The sequence below is a fragment of the Fusarium tjaetaba genome (genome assembly GCF_013396195.1).
Source record: "Fusarium tjaetaba strain NRRL 66243 chromosome Unknown NRRL66243_c0000315, whole genome shotgun sequence".
Taxonomy (NCBI): Eukaryota; Fungi; Ascomycota; class Sordariomycetes; order Hypocreales; family Nectriaceae; genus Fusarium; species Fusarium tjaetaba.
In genome coordinates this window covers 492-21,730 of record NW_023501511.1, presented here as the reverse complement: position 1 = coordinate 21,730, position 21,239 = coordinate 492, and the positions used below count along the sequence as shown (strand labels likewise).

The 21,239-nt window shown below is 50.7% G+C and overlaps 8 protein-coding genes across 8 annotated transcripts; 5 read left to right on the top strand and 3 right to left on the bottom strand.

The window, feature by feature from the left end:
• Nucleotides 1–267: 267 nt before the first annotated feature.
• On the top strand, nt 268–911 carry FTJAE_12070 (uncharacterized protein; the record flags this gene model as incomplete). The annotated part of the gene is made up of 2 exons (XM_037345080.1): nt 268–691; nt 745–911. 2 exons carry the CDS (start codon nt 268–270, stop codon nt 909–911), a joined length of 591 nt encoding a protein of 196 aa, XP_037200887.1.
• Nucleotides 912–942: 31 nt separating this feature from the next.
• FTJAE_12069 (sirtuin type 4) lies at nt 943–2,145 on the bottom strand (the record flags this gene model as incomplete). The annotated part of the gene is made up of 1 exon (XM_037345078.1): nt 943–2,145. The coding sequence occupies one exon, from the start codon at nt 2,143–2,145 to the stop codon at nt 943–945; it is 1,203 nt and encodes a 400-aa protein (XP_037200886.1).
• A 1,329-nt stretch (nt 2,146–3,474) lies between these two features.
• Nucleotides 3,475–5,354, top strand: FTJAE_12068 (mitochondrial metal transporter 2; the record flags this gene model as incomplete). Its single annotated transcript, XM_037345077.1, has 2 exons — nt 3,475–4,561; nt 4,657–5,354. 2 exons carry the CDS (start codon nt 3,475–3,477, stop codon nt 5,352–5,354), a joined length of 1,785 nt encoding a protein of 594 aa, XP_037200885.1.
• Nucleotides 5,355–7,124: 1,770 nt separating this feature from the next.
• FTJAE_12067 (d-xylulose kinase A) lies at nt 7,125–9,716 on the top strand (the record flags this gene model as incomplete). Its single annotated transcript, XM_037345076.1, has 3 exons — nt 7,125–7,140; nt 7,964–8,412; nt 8,469–9,716. The coding sequence occupies 3 exons, from the start codon at nt 7,125–7,127 to the stop codon at nt 9,714–9,716; spliced, it is 1,713 nt and encodes a 570-aa protein (XP_037200884.1).
• A 17-nt stretch (nt 9,717–9,733) lies between these two features.
• On the bottom strand, nt 9,734–10,705 carry FTJAE_12066 (cwf15 cwc15 cell cycle control; the record flags this gene model as incomplete). The annotated part of the gene is made up of 5 exons (XM_037345075.1): nt 9,734–9,740; nt 9,781–9,821; nt 9,945–10,118; nt 10,173–10,625; nt 10,673–10,705. The coding sequence occupies 5 exons, from the start codon at nt 10,703–10,705 to the stop codon at nt 9,734–9,736; spliced, it is 708 nt and encodes a 235-aa protein (XP_037200883.1).
• Nucleotides 10,706–10,930: 225 nt separating this feature from the next.
• On the top strand, nt 10,931–11,866 carry FTJAE_12065 (exosome complex component RRP45; the record flags this gene model as incomplete). The annotated part of the gene is made up of 2 exons (XM_037345074.1): nt 10,931–11,094; nt 11,149–11,866. The coding sequence occupies 2 exons, from the start codon at nt 10,931–10,933 to the stop codon at nt 11,864–11,866; spliced, it is 882 nt and encodes a 293-aa protein (XP_037200882.1).
• A 218-nt stretch (nt 11,867–12,084) lies between these two features.
• FTJAE_12064 (ADP-ribosylation factor member of the arf-sar family in the ras superfamily) lies at nt 12,085–12,789 on the bottom strand (the record flags this gene model as incomplete). Its single annotated transcript, XM_037345073.1, has 2 exons — nt 12,085–12,656; nt 12,741–12,789. 2 exons carry the CDS (start codon nt 12,787–12,789, stop codon nt 12,085–12,087), a joined length of 621 nt encoding a protein of 206 aa, XP_037200881.1.
• A 1,229-nt stretch (nt 12,790–14,018) lies between these two features.
• Nucleotides 14,019–16,200, top strand: FTJAE_12063 (CPA1 family monovalent cation:H+ antiporter; the record flags this gene model as incomplete). The annotated part of the gene is made up of 5 exons (XM_037345072.1): nt 14,019–14,061; nt 14,130–14,162; nt 14,228–14,374; nt 14,437–15,093; nt 15,149–16,200. The coding sequence occupies 5 exons, from the start codon at nt 14,019–14,021 to the stop codon at nt 16,198–16,200; spliced, it is 1,932 nt and encodes a 643-aa protein (XP_037200880.1).
• Nucleotides 16,201–21,239: the final 5,039 nt, after the last annotated feature.

The following is a 21,239-nucleotide window of genomic DNA, read 5'->3' as shown; positions in this document are numbered from 1 at the left end:
TACAGGTACAATATGCAAGTTGAAAACGAAAAGCTGCAGGTCTCTATGTCGCAATTGATAATTAGGTAGTTGACTTTGTTAATCCTGGCGGCCTAGCCCCGGAATTGGGCAAACACAGCTGGTTGCCCGGGGCAACTGTCGGTCCCCGGATCGGATGGTCCGTGCTTCCATGTTCTCGGGAGAAGATCTTTGAAGTTTCGTGTCTCAACTAATAAGCTAATAAGTTGCAGCTAACGACATCATTCATCGAGGTTCAAAGATCGCAAAATGTCGCTTCGACAACTTTCTCTTCGCCCTGTTTATATCCGAGTGGCCTCCTTTGTGTTCAGGACGTCATATACCTCGAGATGCGGCATTCGATACTCGAGCACGGCCCCGGCTACAGTTGTCGATAGGTCATTCTGGCGAAACTTGGTACCAAAGCCACTGAGAAAGGAAAATCGCCAATTAAGGAAGAAGTCCAAGGAATGGAATCCCGCGACATTCTTTATTGCCATATTTCTTCTTATCGGGTCCATGTCGATTCAAATGATTACTTTACGGAATTCCTTTGATCGATATATGCGACAGTCAGAGGCTCGAATTGCATCCCTGCGGGAAGTTGTCGAGAAAATCCAACGAGGCGAGCCGGTTGATGTGGAGGCGGCACTTGGAACTGGCGATCCTGCAAAGGAAGCCGATTGGGAAGAGAGTATGAACCGTGTTCAGCCATCATATTTGCTAGTGGCTAACGAATCTTCACAGTGTTGAAGGCGATTGAACGTGACGAAGCAATTCGCAAGTCAAAACGAGAAAAGCCGGAACGAAGTGAGCCCGCAAGCATAGCCTCATCAACCTCAACCCAGAATGCAGAGACAGTCAAGTCTGCACCGACAAACGCAAAACCCGGAGGTCTTGGTAATTTCATTTAGACGTATGAATCTATACACTGATAATCTCCTTTCATGAGAGCATGTCCTTGAAAACACCACGATTTCCGAAGGAAGCTTGCAGTGAAGCCCGTTTTGGTGCCTCTGATGGCGCAACGTCGTTGCGCAGTGCAGAAAGAAGAGCTGGAAGGAGATCGTCTGTCGATAGAGCAACTCTCACTCCCTGCTCACCCTCTTGGTTGGGATCCATACCCGCGAAGAACTTATCCTCGCCTCTGATTCCGCCCATGCTGATAATGGCGATGGGCATACCCCGGTCCTGAGCTCGCTTGGCAAGCCTCCAAGCTGAATAAGTGGCAAGAGAGGTTCCAACAACGAGAAGCTTTCCCGCATTGTCAATGGCTTCCTCGGCAGCGTGTTTGACATGATTGTCAATGCTTTCTCCGAACATGACCACCGCGGGCTTCAGAATTCCCGCAGTGCTAGGAAGCTTCCATGCACCATCTGTGTCAACCTGGACGACATGTTGATGTCCGTCAGCATTCCTTGGGGGACTGGATAAGCAACTGGGACAAGAGGGGTATCTAAAGGTTGTATAGGGAGCATCTGGCAGATCCACATCGCCGTCGGGGTTCACCTTTAGGCCTTTGAACCTGCGCTCGACTGGGTCTTCAGTGTCTAATGCCCCTGACTTGAGGGCCCTCTCGAGCAACTCGGCCCATTTAGGGTTGAGGGTGGACAATTTTTCCTGGAACTCATCTCTGGAGAATTCGTTTTTACAAGTCGTGCAGACAACGGCTCTTAGGTACCCATGTAATTCTAAAGTTGGTAGATCAGGATGAGCTCTTGGATGGAACGAGTCAACATTTTGAGTAATGACACTGCGTATCAGACCGAAATTCGCGAGATCTCTTATAGCATAGTGGCCGTTGTTTGGGGATGCCTTTTGGAGGTTAGACCAGCCTAGAAAGCTTCGAGCCCAGTATCGTTTGCGAGATTCGTGACTCTTGAGGAATTCTGGGTAGTAGATGGGTCGATATGTCTTGTTGACCTTGTAAGTGCCCTTGACACCCCGGTAATCTGCCAAACCCGAAGCCACTGAAAGGCCCGCACCGGTGAGAACAACAGCGGATGAAGGTAAGTGGCTTGGAGAGGGCGCGACAAAGAAGCGATGGAGGGCGGCGATAGCTCCAGGAAGTGTTGAGGCCGAAGCTGGTGCAATTACTGAGGGCAGGGGGAGGTCCGTGTAAGGGATCCTGAGCAGAGGCTTGCTCATTGGAGCCGCTTTTAGAGTCGTAACGCGCGAGAATTACGAATACTCGAAATGATAATTCTTAAAGTGAAACTCAAGCCCAATCTCCAGTGGCTGACGAGGCCGTTTCCAATCGCTTGTGGAGGATTGGTTGAAGTCGTCAGCCCTACTCAGGCACTGACTCGAGCTGACCAGTGATGACGAACTGAATACGAAAATTGAAATACAGGGAGGGACTGATATGAGACAAGAGGGATGGCGTGGCATACAGTCATGAAGATGGTTGTAAATTTGGCTACAGGGATTAATTATTCTTGGAGCCAGTGAGTGTATGGAGAAGAGCGCGTCATTGGTTTCAGGGACGATTCTCACTCAGCCTTGCAACTAAGGAAGGGTTTCATTTGGCATTGTGGCTGAACAGGTAATTCCCGGAGGTTGAGGTGGGCATTTATCACTTGGTTCCCCCCACAACCCGAATCTGATAATGACAAAGAAGATGGTAAACTCGAGGGTAGAATTGGTAAAGACAGGCCTCTGAACTGAACCATGATCGTACTGAGTGAACGCAAGACAGATATTGCTTCCACGTATCCTGGGCTACTGGGTTGTTACTCAATTGCCATACTCCATACCTTCCATACTGTACAGCAGAATGCCCTGACGCAAACTTGGCCATCCAATCCCTGAAAACATATGGCTCAGCGGTCAAGCCTAGGCCCTCCCAGGCCATGCCATGCCCTGCCAGTTGCTAACTTATCAGGCTGTGCTGTCCGGAGACCGGAACCTCGCGATCACTCATCAGGCGAGAGTGTCGTAGATAGTGGGTTCACCTCGCATCCTATCCTCAATGGCGTCGTAGGTCGGTGTCTTTTCCTACCAATTGCCGCACCAAGTTTGGATTTTGGTGGAGCTAAACTACTAACCCAAGTTACGGTTACTCTGTTTGTTTTATGTCTGATAATCTTGATAATCTTTTTTTTTTCCTCCTCGCTGTCGGGGAATTCTGTCTCTTCTTCGCATAATTAATTATCGACTCTTTAAACTCGCTCATGTGGCCGTGGTCCGCTTCCGACCGAGCCAAATCCGCTCGCTCTATTGAACCCGACTCGAAACTTGAAGAGCTCCGTTAACGGGCATATGACATTGGATAACCCGACGTTAACAAAACACACCATCTTTCCTCTCCCTGACATTCGTCTATAACCTAAGTATTCGTCTATATCTGAACCGTGCTTCAGACCCTACCTACAGTACGCAACTCCAAGGGAAAACACGCAACAAGATACCCGGCCCCTTCTCCCACTTTCCCGTGTTATCCGTATTCCCTGCAAGACAACATCTCGGATATACTGTATGAGTCTACCGCAGGCCGGTCGTCCCACGGGCACAGGCGCAGGCGCAGGCGTAGGCGTAGGCGCTGGAGTGACGTCGCCAATAGCTGGACCCAGAGCTGGAGCCAGAGCCACGCACAGTCACAACCAGACGAGTCGTGGCTTTGCCTCATGGGGACATGGACATGGACATATCAATGGGCACCCTAATGTCCATATTTCACAACAGCCCAAATACCGAGGCCAGATGTCCCTTTTGAGATCAAATATAGCAACTCCCCACGTCGCTTGTCTACGTCTTCGCCTACGCGCCCTACAAAAAGCTTCCATCGTTGCCGCCCTATCGACGTGCGCCTACCTCTCAGCCTCGTCTAATCTCTCATCCTACCACGTATCAAATACTGCCTCCGTCGCTCGCCCTTCGACTAATTCGCTACCACATCTCGCTCCCTTTCGCAACAGACTTCGATCTCCACCCTCACTCATCAAAACCTCAATGTCGCAGATACGACCGCATACTGGCCAAGGCCAAGGACACGACCACAAAGATGGTCACAATCACAGCCACGGTCATGACCACAGTCATAGCCATGGCATATTGGGCCACCACCACCATCACGACAACGCGTACCTAACTTCAGGCAACAAAGACGACCCCGGCGTCCGAATCACCCGGATTGGCTTGGCCTCTAACCTGGGCATGGCAATTGCCAAATTCGCTGGTGGATGGGCTTTCAACTCCAAAGCAATGACTGCCGATGCATGGCATAGCATCACAGATCTCGCATCCGATATCTTGACACTCGCCACAGTCACATGGAGTCTCAAACCACCAACAGACAAATTCCCCATGGGCTTTGGCAAGGTAGAGAGTCTGGGATCTCTCGGTGTCTCGAGCATGCTCTTAGCCGGAGGTCTTTACATGGGCTGGGACAGCGGTATCAGTCTTTATGGACACTTTTACCCTGAAGCCGCACATGGTATTCTGGAACACGTCGGACACGGTCATAGCCATTCTCATGGAGCTGCAGCACTCGGGATCCCGAGTATGCATGCCGCTTGGCTTGCAGCAGGGACCATTCTGATTAAGGAATGGCTTTACCATGCGAGTAAGTATTCTCCCAGCTCTCAGGGTCGCGGTGCTAGACAGCGCGTGTGAAGCGTAACCCTTATGATTGAAAGTATAAGAGCTGACCAATTGCAGCAATGAAGGTTGCTCGAGAACGTAAATCGTCAGTTCTTGCATCGAACGCCATTCATCACCGAGTCGACAGTTTAACGGGGTTCGTCACTTTGGCAGCCATCATGGGAGCTAATGCAATGGAGAACGCGGCGTGGCTGGATCCCGTCGGCGGTCTTCTCATCTCCATCATGGTTATCCAGGCTGGCGCCGGAAACACAGTTGCTGCTTTTCGCGAACTGGCAGACCAGGGCATTGATGATGAGATCAAGTCTTCAGTAACAAAACAGGCCAACAAAGCACTTACGAACGTGGTTGAAGGACACCAAGTTGCTCTACGCGAAGTGAGCGGTATCAAATCAGGCCAGAATTATCTTGTGGACCTCGAGATGACCGTACCCGGTGCGTGGTCTGTTGACACAACACAGCAAGTCGAAGACGCGGTGCGGACTCAAGTCGGAGGGAAAGTTCGCGGTGTCAGAAGAGTTCGCATCCGATTCTCGCCCAAGGAGGCTACCGCCAAGGCAAGGTTTGACGACTTTATCCCTGGGACTGTGGTTCTGCCACCAGAGACCGAAGAGGATGCGTCTGAGGCAGAGGGCGAGTCGAACCACAATCATGAGCATCACGAGCACCACGATCACAAGAGTAGTGGTCATGTTCACGAACCCAATGGCTCCCATGAACAAGGCGACGGTCTCAGGAACAGAAACAAGCAATAGAGTGGAGGATGCCCTGTCAGAAGCGAGACTTTAGCCTGGGATCCTGGGGATCGATCACGGCCATGCTGCATCTTATTCTCTTCGAAGCTGCCCTGTGAATTGGTACAACACGTCCAAGCCAACCTTGCCCCTCGTTGGCTAGGGTCTAGCTCGGCTTCTTGGGGCTTGAGCTGCGGGCCAGTGGAGCCCAGCCGGATGGGAGGCCGTAAGAGGTTCAGACTAGGATCTCTCAATAACCGGCAGCTGTCGACCTGACCGTCGGTGAAGGAAGACCGATGGCATCTGCATGTGCATATGCAGTGAAAAGTGCACACCCTTTTCTTTCTCATGATTTTACCATCTTGTTCCAGGCCAGTGCCGGCATTGATATGAAGCAATTGGTGCAATAGAGCAGACCATAGACATGTGTATTCTAAAGGCGGAAGAGAAGGGATAAGGAAGTGTGTTTCCAGGGGCACATAACTTGAAGGGTCAGGAGGAAAGGCCTACACTCATAAAGACGACAGCAACTCATGAGATAGACTAGGTATGCTACACAGACTGTAATGTGTGTACACTAGATATGTACGGATAGAAAATGCAGATAAGAGAGGTGCATGCAGGTCATCCTTGTGGCGTTTTCCGTTTTCCAGCCTAGACGCGCCCCAACAGGAGAAGAGGGAATTAGACAAAGAACAAGAGGAGTAACACCGAACTGTCCATGATGTCAAAGAAAGATGATGATGAGATTCCAGGCGGCAAGGATGTCACCGGACCTGAATGACTGACCCCCACGTTTGAGGCTCATGGCTATGATATAGGTAACCTTGAGCACATCAACCAAAATACCTTACTCTCGAAGACGGAGTCATTAGAGAAATATTCCAATGACTTTCTGTGTTTAAAGTCAAGAATTTTGGTAGAAACTGGAATCAATTTCCTCACGCCCCCTTCTTACTGTCAGTTAGAAGCGCTGGTTACTCATTGGCTTGACTTTGTTCACGAGGAGCAGCCAGACTTTGAGAGGTCACGGGTTCTATTGGCCGGGATATAAACTGAAGATGGGACTGGCTGGGGTAGGAGCTGTTGATGGATTTAGGCTAATTGCAAATAGAGCTCTGGAATTGAAGGAAGAAGAAAGTGAAGAATTGATTGTTGAGAACATGTCACGATATGACCGTGAGCTTCTGATATTTAAATATTGTCGTATCTTGCTCAGTAATTGGAAGTCAAGATATCATAATGCACAGAGCTAAGCAGCGTGTCAGACAGACTCTTGGTCATACTAATCCTCCCAATAGTTAGTCAGTCTTGTTCTATCATGCTTCTTTTTCATGACTTTTGTAGCGTCTGTCCCTGGTGATCAATTCCTATTCTTCCGTTTCCACACCTCCTTCGGCCTGAGCCGTATCGTGCACGACTTGCCTGAATGTGAATGCTTAAAAAGGTTTCTCAGGTGTTGAGGTGTCGTGTTTGCAATGGACGTTGTTGTAACTACACGCCCCTCCCGACGCTAGCCCAGGCTTCCTTTTATCGATCATCAAGGGTCTTGATGAAAAACTGGGGTTGGCTTCGTTGGGTTGAACGACTCATTCAGCGGAGAAGACAACCCCACGTTGATACGGAGGATGGAAAGTGAGAGAAAAAATCTCCATATTTTCTTGAGAGTTACGTAGTTTGTTCTTATGATGGTATCTTCAAGTACTACTACAGAGTAGGAATTGGATAATCTTGAGGAGAGAGAGTGAGAGGATATGTCAAATAGAAAAACTGCATACCAGTATTACAAAGATGACCCAGCTACCAGGTAATCCATACTTTATGCACTTCTTAGCAGCAGCGAATAGGTAGACAGGCGGATATATTCCCCGGGCATGGAATTGTGTTCATATGACCTCTCAACCCAATTTTCACGGCATGATATTGGTGACTTGTAGGTAGGTGAATAGATAAAGTAACAGCACAGAATTATTATCAGCTTTGTATGGGTGTACTATTGGCATTGCCATTACTGCATCCACGCCTTTACAGTTAATAATGCTAACTTTGGAGTTGATTCTGATGCATGTTACCCACTCAAGACAACCTTTTAGTGTGTGTCTATCTCATTCTTCCCTGTTGGAGGGTGGCGGTCTAACATGATGCAGTTACTCTACTGTCCTGTTGTCCTACCTTAGACTGACTGCTCAGCTAAGGCAAGGTACACGCGTTATAAGCTATAAAGCCCAGCTCGTGGCTTTTTCTGGTGTTTTCCCTGTCTCACACAACTTGACCCGTATTCCTTCCATTCTACTGAGGCTTTTCACCCATTGCTCACTGTAAAAGATCCTCTTCACTACACGCACGCACTTACAAGACTGCCAATTCTTACGTCACCCACTGAGTTGGCTCTCATTTCGTCATCTCGCTACCATTGACGTCGGCCGTGGTTGGCGCCCTTGGATATAGATTCAACAGCTTGACATTTACCCGAAGCTATTCACAATGCCGTTCCTTGCTCGATCCAACTCCCCAGACAAGTCCTCGGACTTTAAGCCATTATACCTAGGCTTCGATCTCTCGACTCAGCAGCTCAAAGGCACGTTGACCAAATTCTAAGCTGCCGCCACAATTTGCTAACCCATGTCCAGCTCTGGTTGTCGATTCAGACCTCAAGGTCAAAGGTGAAGCCAAGGTCGACTTCGACAAGGACTTTGGCCACAAATATGGCATCAAGAAAGGTGTCCACGTCTACGAGGAGACAGGCGAGGTCTATGCCCCCGTTGCCATGTGGCTAGAGTCTGTAGATCTCGTCCTGGACCGATTGGCCGAGTCTATGCCGGTTCCTCTATCTCATATTCGCGGTATCAGCGGCTCTTGCCAGCAGCATGGCAGTGTCTACTGGAATGGCAATGCCTACGAGATTCTTCACCACCTCGATCCTCGTCTCCCCCTGGTTGTTCAGCTGCCACAGGCCCTTTCCCACCAATGGTCGCCCAATTGGCAGGATCAGAGCACCCAGGCTCAATGTGACGCTTTTGATGCTGCTCTTGGCGGTCGCCAGAAGCTTGCTGAGGTGACAGGCAGCGGTGCCCACCATGTAAGTTGAGATTCCCAAATGTCCAGGGAAAATCAGACACTAAAAAAATCTACCAGCGATTTACTGGAACCCAGATTATGCGCCTCAAGAAGGACCTCCCAGACATGTACGCCAAGACGGCTCACATCTCCCTCGTCTCCTCATGGCTGGCATCCGTCTTCCTCGGCGCCATCGCCCCCATGGATGTCAGCGATGTCTGTGGTATGAACCTCTGGGACATGTCCCGCCAAACATACAGCGAACCTCTTCTCGAGCTTGCTGCTGGAAGCAAGCGTGAGGCCCTCAACCTACGAAAGAAACTGGGTGAGCCTTGCCTCGATGGCGCTGCTGTTTTGGGCTCCATCTCTCCCTATTTCGTGGACCGTCACGGTTTCCACCCCGACTGCCAGATCACACCATTCACCGGTGACAACCCCGGAACTATTCTCGCCCTTCCCCTTCGACCTCTCGACGCCATCGTCTCTCTCGGTACTTCGACGACATTCCTCATGAACACTCCAAAGTACAAGCCTGATGGTGCTTACCACTTCTTCAACCACCCCACAACCGATGGCCACTACATGTTTATGCTGTGCTACAAGAACGGAGGCCTAGCACGCGAGCGAGTGCGAGACCAACTTCCCAAGCCTGACAACGGCCCTACCGGCTGGGAGAACTTCAACAAGGCCATTGAGAACACCCCTGCTCTGGGTGCTGCCAAGGAGGACGATAGGCGCAAGCTTGGTCTGTACTTCTACCTTACCGAAGTGGTGCCCAACATCCGTGCAGGTACTTGGCGATACTCATGCGAGCCAGACGGCTCTGACCTTCAGGAAGTCAAGGGAGGGTGGGACAAGGAGACTGACGCTCGAGTGATTGTTGAGTCTCAGGCCCTGTCTATGCGCCTGCGCTCTCAGAACCTGGTTGAGAGCCTTCGACCCGGCCTGCCAGCTCAGCCCCGTCGCATCTACCTCGTTGGAGGTGGCTCTCTTAACCCAGCCATCGCCCGCGTCATTGGCGAGGTCCTCGGCGGCAGCGACGGTGTTTACAAGCTCGACGTTGGTGGCAACGCCTGCGCCCTTGGCGGAGCCTACAAGGCTCTCTGGGCTCTCGAGCGCCAGCCAAACGAGACATTCGACGAGCTCATTGGTAAGCGATGGACTGAGGAGGGTAACATCCAGCGCATTGACGATGGTTACCGCGAGGGAACCTATCAAAAGTACGGCAACGTTCTCGGAGCCTTCGAAGGCCTGGAGAACAAGATCCTCACCGAGCAGGCTTTGGAGTCAAAGGACGGACGAAGACGGTCGCAGGAGAGTGCTTGATTTAAAACTCAGGGTATCTAATGTCTAAAATGGAGGAGTTTGTCTATGTCATTATCTAACGTACTTGCTCATGAATCGCCTATGAAAGTCGGAACGGAGGAGATCCTAAAGGTATGGGTTAGCGAAGGATGTCTCTTCGTCTTTAAAGGAAAAATAAACAGAAAAAGAAATGCATATAGAACTCGCTGGCAGAGAAAGCCTTGCGAACAAAAGAATCACCAAACTTACGTTTACAAACTCCTTTTTCTTGCCCTTGTCTTCTGTGCCACGCGCCTGGTTCTTGAATACCACGTCATCGTCCCAACGGCGCTTCATATTGAAATCTTGCTTGTTGAGGAGAGGATTGCCCAGGGCAATATCTCGTTCTCGGGCCTCTTCCTCTTCTTTGAGTCGCTCGGCCTCCTGTGAAGTGTATCAGCAAACCATTATCTGCATCAGAGAATCGATCAGATTTACCTCTTTTTTCTTTCTCTCCTCTCGCTCTCTTCGTACACGGTCCAACTCTCTCTGTAACTCTGCATCGGAGTCATCATCGCTATCGTCATCGTCTTCACTGTCGTCGTCGTCGTCCTCTTCGCTGTCGTCGGCATCGATATCTCTTGTTTCTGCCAAGATCCGCCGTCTCTTCGCCTCTAGGTCTTCTCCCTCGCCATCGGCACTTGGAAGCGCTCGCTTCGCGCCATTGGACATGCTGGTTTCGTCGTCCTCGTCGGCATCATCAATGAGGGCAGGGGCGCCGTTCTTCTTGGTGAAATGGGCGGCTTCAGCAGCGAGAAGCTCGGCAGCGAGATCGTGCGTCGGTTCGTCAGCATCGCCGCCTTGACCGGCTTGACGATACTTGAGTTGTGTGTGGGCTGGGAGGAGGCGTTGATGGTAGGCTGGACCTCGGAGGGCTTCTTTGCCACGGGCCTGCAAAAGTCAGTATGCGCTGAAGAAACAGAAGGGAGAATACGGACCGGATCGAACGTAGGTCTATGCGCGGTAGTCATGGCGATAGTTCCTCAATAGATTCTTGAAGAAATGGTGTTTTAATGACAATAAGAAGTCTTGAACGTTGCCGACGCGAGGCGTACATGAGAAGCAGGCCTACCATAAATGGGAACTCACCGCCCGGCAGAATTTCTTCAATGTTTCTCTCAGTCTATTACGCTTTAACAGTTTATAAACACAGCATTTCCTGTCACGAAATATTCACACAAAAATAATAGTCAATCATGCCTCGCGAAGCTGAACCTTCTCTTTCTGAGAGGACTTTTGTCACCCAAGCTCTCGATGAGGGTTTGCGATTAGACGGGCGCAAATTCGACGAGTTTCGGCCTCTTGAACTCACCTTTGGAGATGAATATGGAGTTGCGGAAGTCAAGTATGGAAAAACAAGGTATTTCGCTATTCTATCTTGGTGGTGTATATGTCTTGCTAATAAATCTCTTAGAGTTCTAGCAAAAGTCTCAGCAGAAGTCACTGTGCCATACTCAGACCGTCCCTTCGACGGAGTTTTCACAATCACATCAGAACTCAGTCCCATGGTTGCCCCTTCATATGAGGTCAATCGCCCTTCACTCGAGGAGGTTCTTCTCTCCAGGCTTCTCGAGAAAACAATCAGGAGATCTGGTGCGCTAGACACCGAGTCACTATGCCTCATCGCCGGCCAGAAATGCTGGTCTATCAGAGTCGATCTTCACGTCCTTACGCATGATGGAAACCTTACAGATGCGGCTTGTCTAGCAGTTGTTGCAGCTCTTCGACATTTCCGTAAGCCAGATTCCAGCATTGAGGGAGAAAACCTCACCATATACACACCTGCTGAACGGGAGCCCGTGCCTCTAAGCTGGCTGCACTCCCCTTTCTGTGTCACCTTCAGCTTCTTTGGTGAAGATGGAAGCCAGGTCCTCGTTGATACCAACTGGCTTGAGGAGCAACTGCGAGTCTCTCACTGCACATACAGTCTCAACAAGCATGGCGAGATTTGTCAGATTGCCAAACTGGGAGGAACTTCTCTTGACGCACCACTCTTCATCCAGTGTGCTCAAGGAGCACTCAACCGATCTAAGGAGCTATCTGACCTAGTGGATAGTAAGCTGGCTGAGGATGCAAAGCGAAGGGACAAGGGAGGACTCATGGCTGAGTTGACAGCCGAGAACGACAGGTGATGCTAACATCTGCAACTTAATACCATGAAAAACAATAAACCCAGAGGAAAATAGAAACCATGATACCCCGCAAAACGTTCGCCTAGTGTTTCCCGTGCTTCAAGGCTAAACAGTGATTTACTGATGCTCCATACAAACTCCGATACATACGCCAAACCAGGTACTGTCGTAGCTCATAAGCTCTAGTGATCGCACATAAAGGCCGCTCTTCTTAGAAACTACCGCATCACAGGCGGTCGAGACTCCTTGTTCCATTGTACTCTGGTCCTTACCCACTCGATAGCTTCTCGGACTCCGTCGCCAGTAAGAGCACTCATGGCCAGCACACGAGAGTCACGGACAGCAGAGCCCTTGTCTCCCTCCATGACCTTCTTTACTAGACCCTCCTTAATTCGTATTGTCTCGACGCAATCCTCGCGATCCTGTTTGTTTGCTAGAATTAGAAGTGGTACCCCTTCAGTTTCGGAGTGTTGTAGGACGTCCTCGAGGACTAGCCGACACTCCTCCAGCCTGCCAACGTTCTCTTCATGTTCAATGTTTCCGTCGCCAATATCTGTGCTGTCGATGATGAAGACTATAGCATGGCAGCTTGCATAGTAACTCTCCCAGAGCTTGCGGAGCGAGTGCTGACCGCCTACGTCCCAAAGCTTGAGGTACATGTCTTGAAGGGGTATCGTCGAAACGTTCTGGCCTACGGTGGGTACTGTCTTGAGCTTCGGGTCGGGTCTGTTTGGTAGAAACATGGACTTGACTTGTTCGTGAAAGGTGGTTTTCCCGGCATTATCAAGGCCTAGAAGAATTACAGAGTATTCTAGAAAGATAGCAAGGTTAGCGTTCGAGAGAACCTAAGAAACTTATGAGGTGATCAAGGTACCTTCTTTGCTGGTCGCATAGAGGTAAATGCCTTTGGCGAGGTGATACATTGCGATCGCGAGTGCTCCTACAGGTTATTTGCGTGATCGACGCTGTAGTTTTTAATGCTCGTCGTAGACGCGACAGCGGAGTTGTTCAGCCAGGCAGGTTGTGAAGTTGACAGCTTCCCGTGGATGGAAGTGAAGGCTTTAGGTCTAAGTGTAGGGGACCTGGCAGCGTCTCAAGGTTGCCCGTCGGGTCGTCCCCCGCGCTCCCAGGTGCTAAATTCCAGTATGATTAGCGGATTGACCTACTGAAGAGCCTCAACAGGACACCCTATCCCCCACCAACGGCCCCGCTAACGTGCATGGATGGAATAGATGGGAATTGATAGTCAAGAACTGTGAGTTTGTCGATTATGGAGACCACGAAGCCATTAATGGTTGGTTAGCAAAACAAAACTACTAACATACTTTACATGGGGTCCAATGCTGTACGAGCTGAAAGCAAACTAGACCCCGAGTCTGGATATGTTTGCTTGTTTCGTTGTTTCAAGTCCCGAGGTTGGTATTACTTAGCATGATGGGTTATACCACGTACAGGAGGCAAGGCATATATCATGACAACTTCATAGTGGAATGATCTTACATCATCTTTCTCTTGAGTGTTGATAGAATCCATAGGGGAAAATAGAATTTATAGTTGACTCCCTATCGGTCAGAATATATCTTCGAATTTGAATGTTTAACAAGGCCATTTACCTTAATCAACTTGATCCAAATGTGAACAACTCGGATTGGTAGGTAATATCCTTTGCATCAGAGATGGGCCAATCAGAGTCTTGTTCTGTTGAAAGCTGGCGCCTTTCATCTGGTTGTACCTGTACCTATCTTGACTGCTAAGTTGGCCCACCTTGCACTTAAGGTATGGAGCTTAGTTCCATTACCTTAACCTTGGGTTAGCAGTACTTGGTTATCCCTCTAGTTAACTTCCAATCGCATTACCCAGACCAGGGCACGCCAACTTTGTTCCCTCCAACATTCGCTATTTTGCTGCCTGGACTCTTCTTTCGTGTCGACGTCGTCAGCAGCAACTGCAGCAGCAACTAAATCTACAGCAATTCGTCCTGCGGTTCCAATACCGCTTCCTCTCGATACTCGTGCTCCCTTGCGAATGTTCCAGTGTCGCAGCTTACGAGGCTCGCGCGAAGGGTTTCCCACTTGATCTGAACGATCGCGACGGCTTTAAATTATCGCAAACAACCCGAGCGAGACCGGACACGGGAGACGACGCACATACAATGGCTTCCGCAAAGCTCGTCGGAATGGGCTTCCAGCTCCTTAGTACGCTATTCATCACCTATCGAGTTCGACTCTGGTTCCGCAACGTGAGACTGACGAATCGAACATAGAGCGAGCGACCGACGAAGAGAGCGATCCTGAGGGTGCGTTTTCCCATTCGAAAAGAGACAATTCATGAACCACAAGATATACTGACGATGGCCTCCAGAGGGCGACTCTGCCCAGAAGGAATTGTTCGCGGCGTGGGCGCTCTTCATCTCGATTATGCTGCTCATCATTGCTTTCTTCACAAGCTATATGCTGCAGATGAAGAAGGTTACTGCTATACACGAAACGGTTATATCAATCTTTGCTGGTGCGCTCCCCGAAATCAAAACCCGGGGATCAATGGCTTACATACATGTCTTCTCCTTGTAGGAATGGTTGTCGGGCTTGTCTTGATGATAGCTTCTGGCGACTCTATTCGCAACATGATCAGTTTCGACTACCAAATCTTCTTCAACCTTCTTCTGCCGCCTATTATCCTATCCTCGGGCTATGAGCTACATCAGGCCAACTTCTTCCGCAATATTGGCACCATTCTGACCTTTGCCTTTGCCGGAACCTTTCTGTCGGCTGTCGTTATTGGCCTGATCCTGTACATCTTTACACTCCTCCCCGGTTCGTTGGGCATGACCTTTGTCGATGCGATTTCCGTAGGCGCAACTCTCTCCGCTACTGACCCTGTTACTATTCTCGCAATCTTCAACACCTACAAGGTTGACCCCAAGCTGTATACCATCATCTTTGGAGAATCGATTCTCAATGACGCTATCGCCATTGTAATTTTCGAAACTGCGCAGAAATACAAGAAGGGCGAGGCTGCTAATCTTGGCATCGTCAGCTTCTTCGAAGGCACAGGAATCTTTCTGCTCGTCTTCTTCTGCAGCATGTTTATTGGCTTCATTGTTGGCGTGGGCACTGCTTTGCTGCTCAAGTTTACCTACCTCCGCCGTATTCCCAAGATTGAGAGTTGTTTGATTGTCTTGATCGCCTACGCCACTTACTTCTTCTCTCATGGCCTTCACATGTCTGGTATGTCGCTCCACTCCCGACTTGTGCTACTACACAGATTCTAATTTCTACGCAGGTATCGTGTCGTTGCTTTTCTGCGGTATTACACTCAAGCACTATGCCTATTTCAACATGTCACGCCGCACTCAACTCACCACCAAGTTCATATTTCAGATCTTATCGCAGTTGTCTGAGAACTTCATATTCATTTACCTGGGACTGGCTTTGTTCACAGACAACAACCTCTCATTCCAGCCGCCTCTCATCATTGTCACTATTCTGGCTGTCTGTGCTGCCAGATGGGTCGCTGTATTCCCTTTGTCCAAGGCTATTAACTGGTTCATCCGATATCGCGCCAGCAGACGCGGCCAAGAGGTTGGCGACGAACTGCCCTATAACTACCAGGCCATGCTCTACTGGGCTGGCCTCCGTGGAGCTGTCGGCGTGGCGCTGGCTGCTTTGCTCACCGGCGACAACGCGCCCGCACTTAGAGCTACTGTTCTAGTTGTTGTCGTGCTTACTGTCATCATCTTTGGTGGTACGACCGCTCGAATGCTTGAGATCCTGGGTATTCGGACCGGCGTTGTTGAGGAAGTTGACAGTGATGATGAGTTCGATATCGAGACCTTTGGCGGAGGCCTTCAGGTCAAGCGTTCAGGAACGGGGATCGGATATAATCCTCGCCGGAATGGCAGCGTTGCCCTTGGCAGTCTCGAGGCTGGCCAGTCTGCTAGTTATGTCTCAGGCGCCTCGTCTCCGCACACTGGTGGCCGCCCTGTTAGCAAGAGTCGAAAGAACTCTATCCCGGAGCGATCCGATCTCCTTCGCCATAACGATGATTCCGACATTGGTAGTGATATTGACGTCTCCGACCTGCCCCCGCCAGCGCGACGATCACCACTGCCACGGGCTAGCACAGCTCCTCCATCTCGAGTAGACAGTGCATATGCAACTCCCACGACAGAGACCCCCGGTGGCCAACCTATAACAGCAACCAATGCCCTCCGACAACTCTGGTCCTCGGAAGATCCGGCCAGCGTGTTCCACCATCTAGACGAGGACTTCATCAAACCCAGGCTACTGCTCCAAGGTGATAGCTCTAGGGGCGGGCACGGTGGATCAAGCTGAGTGAGACATAGTGAATGATGGATATTCATGAGATTCCCGCATCGAGGCGGGCTGTATCATCTTATGTGCATGAACGGCGTTGGGTTTCATTAGTATAGACATGGCATTAATGTTAAGATAAATGATGTGTTTATTCTATCTTGTTGTGCTCGTATTTCCTATTCATCGTCTCACATGTGGATGCGCGACATGGTGAATGCTATTGCATACGAGGGTGGTGTGTTTTTTTTATAATCGCCTTGAACGGACGATGACTTCGAGGCTTAGCGTAATGATACGCCTGGTTGACGCCTCGAATAATTAATAAAATGTATCTACAGATGATCTCCAACTCATCACGAATATGCCATACCAACCATCCGTTGCTCATACATAAAAAGGGTAAGCAACTGTACAGCCAATACCAGAATGGTGCCCTTTCTTTTTGCCTGCACGCTTTTTTCATGACAAGATCAACACCAATATTCATCGCTTCCCATGCACCAACCAAACCAGTGGTTCTAGAACCCAAACAAGAAACTTTCCTTTATTTTGCCCGTTTTGTACGATTAGCCTGCTGACGGCGTAGCACTGCCGCTTGCCTGCCTTTGTTGTTGTTGCTGAGCTTGTTGCTGCTGCTGAGCTTGGGCCTGGGCCTGTGCTTGGGCCTGAGCTTGCCCTTGCTGCTGCTGTTGAGGCTGCTGTTGTTTCGCTTGTTGATGCTGCTGCTGAAGCTGCTGGTGTTGTTGCCCAGGGCTACCTGCTGCTTGATTTGCCTGCTGCTGCTGCTGTTGGCGAAGCAGCGCAGCGTATTGATGAGGGCTTGTCGTAGCGGCGATGCTAGCAGCGAGTCCGCCCTGGCCGTTTGCCGTACCAGCAGCAGAGTGCATAGCAGTACGCTGAGCCATCATAAGGCGTGTCAGGTGCTCTGTTGCCATTTGGCGAATCTGATCAGCGGGTAGTGTCGGATTCTTAGTACGAAACTGGACCTCGAGTTGAGTAAGCTGGTTGTAAATGGCAGGAGGGAGCTGTGTTTGTGGTCGTGGGGCTATTGAGCCAGCAGGGCCAGCCGGCATATGAAGACCATTGGTCTGTGGCGAACCGAGATTACCGGAGTTGAACTGTGCCATCATAGCCTGGGCGTTATTTATGAAGTTCTGCTGGTTCATTGCATTAGCCCCGTTGATGCCGTTAACACCATTTCGCATGTTCAAGGGGGGGCTCTGCTGGGAACCGTTCGCCCCTTGGCCAGGAGTGCCAGGGCCGCCTTGAGCGTGCTGCATCTGTGCCAGACGTTGTTGTTCAGAGATGCGCGCTGCCCGCAACATCAAGTTGACGTCAGGCTGAGGATTTGGCATGGGCATGCGGTTGTGTTGTCCTTGCATTGCCTGCAATTGGGCTTGTTGCGCGCTGGTCATCTGATTAGGTGGAACGAGCCCGCCAGCCATTTGAGACGGGACACCACCTATGCCATTGGGAACAGGAGATTGCATGGGCATTCTAGGACGAGCTTGGCCGGCGGTGGCGGCGGCAACAGCAAGCTGATTAGGTACATTAAGTCGGCCAACACCATTCATGCCATTGGCTGCTGCCACGGCGGCAGCGGTGGCGGCAGCAACTTGAGCCGCATTTTGGCCAACCTGCGCAGCTCCGGGAGTGCCAGCCATCTGAGCTGGACCTTGAGCCCTGGCTTGCAAGGCAGCCTGAGAGAGAGGATGTCAGCTTGGTACTTCTGTTCTAATGTGTAGGACTTACTCGTCTTTGAGCTTCTTGCCTTGACGCATACTGCGCCATCTTTTCTGCCAGGGCTTGGTCTCGCTCATGTCGCATGATGCTGTATTCTCTCGGTGTCTTGTTGGGGCGTTGTGATGCAGGATCATTGACCTTTTTATTGGCTGCGTTCTGCGAAGCTGTGTGCTGTTGCTTCTGGGCAGCTGTCTCCCGTTTCTTCGCCAGCTTACGCATTGCGTCAAGAAGTGTGAGGTGCTTCTGATTCCGTCGTCTCTCCACTCTGACGGGAGTTGATGGAGGGCGTCTCCGTCCAGGGGTAACTGCGCCATTGGCTGGGTTAATTTGCTGTGTCACGAGCTGGTTTTGCTGTGCAATGAAATTCTGGGCCGCGGTGATGCGTCCTGTGTAGGCTTTGAAGTATTGGGTCTTGGACATATCGGCTGGAAGTCCTTCGAGAGAAATCCATCTCTCGAAGCATTCCCATGGGGACCGTCTCTCGGCACCCGAAGTAAAGCGAGATTTGGGCGCCAACATGCTGGCAATAAGGGACCAGTTGTAAGAGTATTCCCGGACAAGGTTTCGAAGTTCATCGTCCTCGTTGATTGTCCACTGAGAGGGGCTTCTGCATTCGAAGAAGCTCTGTAACGGCATCGGATATTCCGAGGGCGGTCGGAACTGATGCCCAACATAGAGGCGATCGCGGATATGCTTCATCTCGGGGTTAAATAGGGCCACCTCGTCTGTAGCCGGTGGTAGAGGAAGGCTGGGTGAAGGTTCGCTGCTGACAAAACCAGCCTCACCTTCGTCATCCGAGTCCTCGTTCTGGTAATCATATCGGCTGCGTTTCCTTGGGGGACCATCTGAAACCAACTTCATGTGACCTTCGACATACTTGCTCAGTGGTAGAGCGGGCCGTCGCCAATGAGCATCAGGATCCCACTCAGGGCCTGTAAGGTCAAATTTGGGAACCTGGAGAGGCTTTCCAAACATGGGTAGCTCCTCCAGAAGTTGGTCTGCAGCAGCAGTTCGACGAAGTCCAAAGATAACGTCGTCATCTTGCAGAGAGAAGATGGCGGACGGTGCTATCGTCTCTGGAAAATCTTCAGTTAAATCATCCAGGTTGTCAATAGACTCGACATCCCCGCTTGACATGAGATCAGGTGTGAGTTGATTTTCGCCCTCAACATCAGCCATTGAAAGGTCAGGGGCAGGCTGGGTCTTCGGGGGTATCACAGCAGAAACCTGCATCAGTTTTCGTTCTTCGGGGGTGGACTCGTGCCATTCTGCGCAAGCATATGCAAGATTTTTTGCAACAGCCCTTTTCCACTTGCGTTCTTCTCGGAAATCGGTTCGCATCCATTTCATTTCCTGGAGCATGACGTCCCAGTGTGACGGAGGGCGCGTTGGCTCAGGGCAGCGCTTGGGTTGTCGTAGAGACCATTTGTCATGCTGTTGTAGGTGGTAAACCCTACGCAGAACTTTACAAGCCTGATGGTCCTGAATGGCAAGATTGGCGTCAGGGGTAGTCACGGTCTTGTTGGCTGTGTACAAGATCTTCTCTATGGGCTGCATCCAGGAGGAGCTGCCAGCGAATCCCTGGACGAAAAGGGGAGTATAGTAGTCCTCGGTCGGTATGGTAGGATCGCGCTGGCTGGCCACTATCGACCGTTCATCTGATTTCTTGGATTGCTTTCCGAAAACAACAGTCGAGGGCTGGCTTCGTGACCTCTGCCTTTGATGAGCAGAGATATGGCGATGTCTTAAGCTTGGCGATTTGGGCGTCGAAGTCAAGGGGGTTAATTGGTTGTCCAGGCTTTTGTTGGTCGAAGTGTGCTCTAAGGATGGGGTTTGTCGAGGAGTTTCACCGACGATCTCGCTCACTGACTTTGGGCGCATGGCCCCCGAGGAAACTCTAGTAACAGCGCGCTCAACCTTTGGGGGGGACTCTTTGGGTGCCGACTCCGCAGGTACAGTGGCAACATCAGAAATGGGGGTTGGCGTAGGTGTTGACGGGGCTTTCTCGGAAGCCTGTGTACTCCCATCTGATTTGACTTCCTGACTTTGAGTTTGAGCTTGAACGGTTGCTATGGGCTCAGGGACATCCACATCCATCTGCTCAGGGGGCTCCTCTTGACTGTCTGGAATCTCTTTAATGCCTGGCACTTCCTCTGAATTCTCGGATGCGTTGACTCGTGCTATATCGATATCAGATTTAGCCCGAGTACTGTCTTCTTTGACTTGTTCGTTAGCATCGGGTGCAATCGGTTGAATAACAACATCATTGGCACCCGACATATCAACATCTTCTGAAACTGGCGCTGAAGTGACGGGTTTTGTCTGGTGACTACTGGTCGCTACTGTTGCCGCTACCTCCGCCACGGCACTCGATCGTATAGATTCCTGCAGCAATTGAGCTTCAGCAGAGTCAGGGGGTGCTTCCAGCACACGATTCTGTATGTCTTCGCTCAAAGTAGCATCAAAATCATCACTCGTTTCTTTCTCATCATCTTCCCCATCAGCTCTCTTGTCCACCTCATCCTCGGTTGGTTTCTCTTCAGCTGGCTCCACAAACTGTGGCCCCTCCTGCTCTGGGCTTGTGTCTGTCGAAGCATCGTCGTGAACCGCGGGCGTAGTTGCACTTTGTGCAGTTGAACCAGGTGAAGACAGGGCGTCAGGCGCACGAGCGGCATCTGTGGGTGGCTTGACCGTCAACGCGGCACCTCTAGCATCAGATGAAGTACTGGGCCCTCGACTTGTTTTCTCCGCCGTTAGTGCCCTTGGCCCAGCATTCTCTCCCTTTGTCCCCAATTCAAAAGTAACTTGAGGCTGACGTGGTGCAGGCGTGTCTGGTGCCTCTGAGGCATTGGGTATACCCTCCGCTTTTGGTTTTAGATTTGCATTGGTACCAGTAGCGGTTTGGGTAATAGGACTGGTCGTCGGTGTCGGATCTACAATTGCATCCTCAGGTAGGGGTACAGGCTGGCTTGTCGGCGTAGGAAGAGAGCTCGCTTTGTCGGTTGTAGCGGGGTCTGTCGAAGGTGGAGGACTCGGCGTTCGTTTTGGAGATGCATCGCCAACTTTGGGAGGTGGGTAAGTTCCATTAGATTGTTCTTTGTCCTGCACACTCGTAGTCTCAGGTTTGCTCGCAACCTCGAGCGTCCGTTTCGGCGTGGGCTCGGGCGCAATGAATACGGCTTTTGCCAGAGACTTTTTGAATAGTTCGAGCGAGATTGTTGGTCTCGCTGGGATACTGGCTTCGTTCAGCGTCTTGCCTCTGTGTCCATGTTAGTACAGTATATACATTGGGAGGCCGACACGCGCGCAAATCA